The sequence below is a fragment of the Aegilops tauschii genome, chromosome 5 (genome assembly GCF_002575655.3).
Source record: "Aegilops tauschii subsp. strangulata cultivar AL8/78 chromosome 5, Aet v6.0, whole genome shotgun sequence".
NCBI lineage: Eukaryota > Viridiplantae > Streptophyta > Magnoliopsida > Poales > Poaceae > Aegilops > Aegilops tauschii.
The window spans coordinates 108,413,890-108,420,956 of record NC_053039.3 but is presented as its reverse complement, the minus strand read 5'-3'; the positions used below and the strand labels follow the sequence as shown (position 1 = coordinate 108,420,956).

The 7,067-nt window shown below is 46.2% G+C and overlaps 1 protein-coding gene across 1 annotated transcript; it reads left to right on the top strand.

Annotated features, from left to right (window-relative positions):
- The first annotated feature begins 1,050 nt into the window (after positions 1 to 1,050).
- LOC109749645 (probable LRR receptor-like serine/threonine-protein kinase At1g05700) lies at positions 1,051 to 6,489 on the top strand. The gene is made up of 12 exons (XM_020308596.4): positions 1,051 to 1,862; positions 1,953 to 2,146; positions 2,914 to 3,413; positions 3,561 to 3,699; positions 3,807 to 3,878; positions 4,058 to 4,129; positions 4,203 to 4,283; positions 4,371 to 4,537; positions 4,613 to 4,854; positions 4,925 to 5,051; positions 5,421 to 5,489; positions 5,682 to 6,489. Exons 1-12 carry the CDS (start codon positions 1,344 to 1,346, stop codon positions 6,365 to 6,367), a joined length of 2,868 nt encoding a protein of 955 aa, XP_020164185.1. The 5' UTR covers positions 1,051 to 1,343; the 3' UTR covers positions 6,368 to 6,489.
- The last annotated feature ends 578 nt before the right edge of the window (positions 6,490 to 7,067 follow it).

Genomic DNA, 7,067 nt, shown 5'->3' with positions numbered 1-7,067 from the left:
CGTGGGTTGTTGTTACGGGCATCCTACCAGGCGACGGATCTTTTTAAAGGACCCGCCACATCGACATCCGTTAGATCAGTGACCCACCGATGTTTTCAAAGTTGCAACAATGATGGTGTTGCAGAACCTTTTTGCAACATATAGTCTTGTCGCAAAAACCTTTGCAATAAAAGGTTGCGTTTTAGATTATTTTTTTGTCTTCATTTTTTTTGCAACATGCATGTTGTTACGGGAGGACTTTTGCAACAAAAATGATGTTACAGACGAGAATTGGGATTGGAGACAAAAGGTTGTATTGTATAATTCGTCTTCACTTTTTGTAACTTGGGTTTTGTTGTATATATAATTGGTGATAAAACCTTAAGAATCATCACGTTAATCTAGTGCCTCAGCCCCCCGCAAAAAAAAAAAAAAACTAGTGCCTCAGCCATCTAAAATAAACCTGGTGCCTCAGCTTAGACCGAGTCCACGTTCCATTTATATTCAGAGTTTCAGACTTCGGAAGGCTGGAGTAGTGTACTTGTTTCTCGTACATATCGCACACAGTTGCCTAGTTAGTAGAGTAGTAGTCGGTAATCGGTACTCTCATGTGAACTAATGTATGGTTGGTTGGTTAGAAGGGCAATGGTATTTAGAACTCATCGGGATTTAAGTTCTATACTTGACATTGATGTTCGTATTACTTCTCAAATTATTTCATTCTTTCAGATGCTGCAAGTGCATGCGTTCATAAAAATGAGTGTATGCTTGTGTATATGAGCGAATTTAATTGTATTGTGTTAAAAAAATCGGCACTCTTCTAATTCTTAATCCGTATGCTCCTTTCGCTTGATTGCTGACTTGTTTGCTGCTGCGACCCCCGAAATTCTCTGGCGTTTCCTCTGCCGATAACCAAAGTGCATATGATACTAGTGTATGACACTACATCCGTAATGCATAATATCAAAAGTTGATATCACAGAGGACTTTATTTATTGCCATGCATGATACAAAGTAGCACATCATTTAATATGATACGGTATCATGATATGATACTTAAGCCTCTCTTTCTTCATTTAATTTTATGTCACCTCATTAAAATTGTCTAGTTGACATGCATAATACTCCTATTACGGGTAGCCTTATCACTTGCAACGAACGAGTTGACCTGCACGCGCAACCGCCTGATGAGAGCCCAACCAAACGTTGCCACTACTCCTCCAACACCACCAACCTCGCCGGCTGGCCGGCTGGCAGCGACACGTACGACGTACCAGGCCTTGACTTTCACATAACATAAAAGGACAGAACAACATCAGGAGAGAGGGAAGACCGGCCGGAGTAGCAACGTGCATGCAGCAGCCATGGAACCAGCAACGGCAGCAGCAGCTTGTCCTCGGTTGCTCGTGTCCCTCCTCCTCGTCCTATCATGCTTCGTGTCACCCGAGCTCGTCCATGGCCAGCCCGACGCCCTCGGCTTCATCAGCATCGACTGCGGGATCGCCGACGGCCCGAGCTACCCCGACGAGTCCACGCGCGGCCTGAGGTACGTCTCGGACGCCGGCTTCGTCGACGCCGGCGCGGGGGCCAACGCCGGCATCAACCCGCCGTACAGCGACCGGGAACTGGCGGCGCGGTACCTCACCGTACGCCACTTCTCCGGTGGTGCTGCCCGCAGCTGCTACACGCTCCGGGGGCTCTCGCCGGGAGGCAGGTACCTCGTCAGGTCCAGCTTCTACTACGGCAACTACGACGCGCTCAACAGGCTCCCGTCCTTCCACCTCTACCTCGGGGTCAACCGCTGGGCCGCCGTCAACGTCACCGCGCCCGATGACATATTGATCTTCGAGGCCGTCGTCGTGTCCCCGGCTGATTTCTTTCAGGTCCCAGGAGTCTAGGCAGACTTCACAATCTGAGCTTTTTTGAGTGAACTGGTTGATGACAAGTATTTTTGGTTTACAACTTACATACAGGTGTGCCTGGTGGACATAGGGCAGGGTACGCCCTTCATCTCCGGGCTTGACCTGAGGCCGCTCAGGGCGGCCATGTACCCGGAGGCCACCGTGAACCAGTCGCTGCTCCTGCTCAATCTTCGCCGGCCGGCGGCCAGATTCGCCTTGAACCGCTACCATTTCTGGCGGCCGGCTAGTTTCTATAAGATATACAGGTTCGTCCGGTGATAACTACTGATGCATATTATAGCTGCCTGCCGATTACTTGATGTGAACGTCAAAATGGGTTATCTTGACCATTTGCACACATCACGTAGGGCAGCAGCATTCCGTGGTTTCTTGCACAAGTTTCCATTTGGACGAACATTTTAAAATAGGCTTTGCAGAGTCGTAAGAGAACCGCTATGCACTTACTCTGCTCCAAAATGACACCGCGTATGCACACTGAATAACACAAAACCCTGAGCTTGAGTTTTCTCCTCCGTTTGATTGTACTACCTTTTATAGTTGATGCTGCTCTTTATGTTACCTGCAAAGCTCATATGATCAAATGATCAATCATCTAGATACCACCCTGGAAGAGTGGTTAGCAATCTCAAACAACTAACAAGGTTCTAAACATTATCACCTTTCTAGAACACATGGTTTATTATCACAACTCCCTAGTCCCAGCAGAGACTAACATGCAGTTCCCCTTGAAATGCGGTCAAACTGACGGCTGGCCGTTGACCCCACAGCTTGTTCTAATAAAAAAAAAGATTATATCACTATATAAATTGTTGTTGCACTTCAATTGCCAAGTAGCATGACTGACACCTGGCCTTCTCTACTACCAAACCAAATGCAACATTTTAGGTCGATCAAGAGTCAATTCTGCAAAATCTATTGGCCAAACCAGAGCCTGGAGTTTCAGCTTTCAGGCACACCAGTTGCAATTTCTGCCGATTTTCTCACACCAGATTCCGTTTCTTGCCAACAACAGGTACCCATTTGATTCCTACGACCGCATCTGGCAGTCTTACGGCGATATCGCCGCGTGGACCAACATAACGACGACGGCCAACGTTGACGTCTCCAAGGCCAGCAGCTTCGACGCGCCGCCTGTGGTGCTGCGGAGCGCCGCCACTCCGGTGAACGGAACTCGGCTCGAATTCTCATGGAGCCCGGACACCTCCCAGAACAATGACAGCAGCAGCGCAGCCTACCTCCTGCTGCTCTACTTCGCGGAGCTGCAGCAGCTGCCGGGCAACGTGCTGAGGCGGTTCGACATCCTCGTTGACGGCGCCTCATGGAACGGCAGCCGGAGTTACACCCCGAAGTACCTCTCCGCAGAGGTTGTGGAACAGGTGGTGGTGCAGGGGTCAGGCCAGCACACCGTCTCGCTTGTCGCCACGCCGGATGCCATACTCCCGCCCATCCTGAACGCGTTCGAGATATACTCACTGCGGCAGATGACTGAGCTTGCGACGAACAATGGAGACGGTACCTTGCACTTTGATCCATGTGTTCCACTGTCAAGGATCCTAGTTTGGACTGAAATTTGCATGTCCAGTAGCTTTGAATTATTTGTTTCTGGATAGCGTAAAGCAGAACCTCAGAAACACCTTCTCCGTTTTTCCATATTAACAGCCAAGGCCATGATGGGAATTCGCACGACGTACATGCTGAAGAAAAACTGGATGGGTGATCCTTGTGCGCCGAAAGCATTTGCCTGGAATGGCCTGAACTGCAGTTATTCTTCATCTGGTCCTGCATGGATAACAGCTCTGTAAGTTGTCAAGTGCAAAAGAACTGCACATTCATGCTTGTACTTGAAAGGTTAAAAAGAAAGCTTTTCCATGGCATGATACTAATCTACTATGGGATTTGCAACAGAATATTGTCATCTAGTTTGTTGACCGGTGCAGTTGATCCTTCTTTCGGTGATCTAAAATCCCTTCAATACCTGTAAGTGCCCGATATGATCATCATACGACATATTCTGACTCAGAACACCTTCAGGTTCTCATAATCTTCTAGTATTTAGCAGCTATTTAAGATTTGACGCAATATAAAAATTGAATATTGCTTGTATTTTTTATTATTATACGTACTCAAGCATTTTCTCATAAGAATTTTAATTCCAGGGACTTGTCCAATAACAGCCTGTCTGGTCCAATACCTGATTTTCTGGCACAAATGCCATCACTTAAATTCCTGTAAGTATACTTGTTTGCTTCAGTTCACTTCAATATGCGCATCAGCATATTTCAAAATATTTGTGCTCTACAGTGATTTGTCAAGCAACAAACTCAGTGGATCAATTCCTGCAGCTCTAGTACGGAAGCGTCAAAATGGATCCCTTGTATTAATGTTTGCATAGCTAACTTACACCTTTATTCTTTCTTTTTCTTAATGCTCCAAATTTAACTAATTCAGACATTGTTGCTGTAATTCTAGGATTGGTAACAATGCAAATATCTGTGACAATGGTGCTTCTACATGTGCTCCAAACGACAAGCAAAAGAACAGAACACTCATCATTGCGATAGCCGTTCCAATAGCTGTAGCTACTCTACTGTTTGTCGCAGCAATTATTATCCTTCATAGAAGGAGAATTAAACAAGGTAATATTTCACCAAGGAAACCAGCAAATTTATAGTAAGTAAAGATCACCCATATAAAGTCAGGCTTGATTCCAGATACATGGATGGCAAATAGCGCAAGGCTTAATAGCCCCAGGGACAGGGAGAGGTCGAACTTGTTTGAGAACAGACAGTTCAGCTACAAAGAGCTGAAGCTCATCACAGCTAACTTCAAGGAAGAAATAGGGCGAGGAGGATTTGGTGCTGTGTTTCTAGGCTATTTGGAGAATGGAAGTCCAGTTGCTGTGAAGATCCGTTCAAAAACATCATCTCAAGGGGACAGGGAGTTTCTATCTGAGGTAGGCTATTAACTACTTTGAAATTTATTGTTTGTATCCTTGAACCAAATGTTCTTACTGCAAATCGCAGGCTCAACACTTGAGTCGAGTTCACCACAGGAACCTGGTTTCCTTGATTGGTTATTGCAAGGACAAGAAACAACTGGCCCTTGTCTATGAATATATGCATGGTGGAGACCTAGAGGATCGTCTAAGAGGTAAGTTAGTATCTCCCTGAAGAAAATCATCTTTAGGCACCTCCCTAGTTTCCTTTGTTACGCCCATTGTACCAACTTCTTCAATTACATTCTTGGCACACAAAAAAAGGACAACATTTTAGAGAAGCACATACTTCCTATAGGATGTGATAACTTCGAACAAACTCAAAAGTGTGGCATACAATACTCATGTGTCCAGTACAGTTATTAAAAATTTGTGGACAGAGCAGCCAAGTTTTCCTGAATGTGTTCCTTGATACAAATTGTGTCCAAATTACACTAATAAATCACATAGTACCTTTTCTTGTCAGAATATTACTATTCTGCAGATCTTTTTATAAAGCCATGTTTTTGGATGCTCTGTCACAGGAGAGGTCTCTGTCGCTACGCCCCTCAGTTGGCATCGACGTCTCAAGATTGCTCTCGACTCTGCCCATGGTTCGTATGACTGTACACACCTGAAGTTGTAATATAGTATGAGTAGTAGCAAGATCGCATCATGGCTTGATACTTGTACCAGCTAAAGCGAGCAAAACCTCATCCATCTGCCAACTGTGGCTACTTTTAACCTAAATCCTTAACCCATTGCTATCTACTAACTGGCTGCTGGTCATGGTCTCATGGATACAGGATTGGAATATCTACATAAGTCCTGCCAACCGCCACTGATCCATAGGGATGTGAAGACAAAGAACATCCTGCTATCTGCTGACCTAGATGCAAAGATATCCGACTTTGGCCTGACCAAGGTGTTCGCAGATGAGTTCATGACCCATATTACTACCCAACCAGCAGGCACCCTGGGGTATCTTGACCCTGAGTACTATAATACATCCCGGCTCAGTGAGAAGAGTGACGTGTATAGCTTTGGAGTTGTACTACTGGAGCTTATAACCGGTCAGTCGCCGGCGGTCGCCATTACTGACACTGAGAGCATCCATATAGCACAGTGGGTGCGCCAGAAGCTCTCCGAGGGCAACATTGAGAGCATTGCTGACTCAAAGATGGGAAGGGAGTACGATGTCAACTCGGTCTGGAAGGTTACAGAGCTGGCACTGCAGTGCAAAGAACAACCATCACGGGAACGACCAACAATGACAGATGTTGTGGCTGAGCTCAAGGAATGCTTGGAGCTGGAGGTGTCTCGTGGAATGGGTAATTACAACTCAGTCACTAGCGGCACAAGTAATCTCAGTGCAACAAGCACTGACTCGCACAACGATGCTCAAGCAAATGATCTGAAACAGCAAAGTGTGCTTGAGTTGGGGCAGGTTGGCGATGCATCGCCAACTCACATAGGTCCGGCACCAAGATGAGACCAACAGTCCAATTTTGTATGGTTTTAGAGTCTCGGGTTTGTATATAAGTTTGGTATGCATCAGAAACTTTAGTCCTGTATTTGTAGCAAGTAACTGATGAGGAACTAAACTTGGATCTCTGTGGACTATATTATTAAGGCTGTGAGCTTAGTGTGAGAACTGAATGGAAGGTATCTCAAATGGGGCTGCACATATGGTAATTCCATCAATAGTTGCTCAAACTAAAGCAAGAAAAATATATCAAGAATACACAACCTGGTTCAGGTTGCCATACTTTTCCCTTTTTTTTAGCGGGGGAGAATCCTGCGGCATTTAATTATGAAGATGTTAGACACTTACTACACCCACAAGTGGTTAATTCCACCTAAAGCATCCGGAAGCTCGGTCGGCACGGAAATACCACTGGGCTCCCACCACTAGTAGGAAAAGGGGCTTTTACCCCGGTTCATAAGGGCCTTTAGTTCCGGTTCTGGAACCGGGACTAAAGGGTCGTTACTAATGCCCTAGCCCTTTAGTCCCGGTTCTTACACGAACCGGGACTAAAGGCCGTCCACGTGGCCGGTGCGGGGAGCCCAGGCAGTAGGGCCTTTGGTCCCGGTTGGTGCCGCCTTTGGTCCCGGTTGGTGCCACCAACCGGGACCAATAGGCATCCACGCGTCAGCACCTGGCAGGAGCTGAGGTTTTTGTTTTTTTTTAA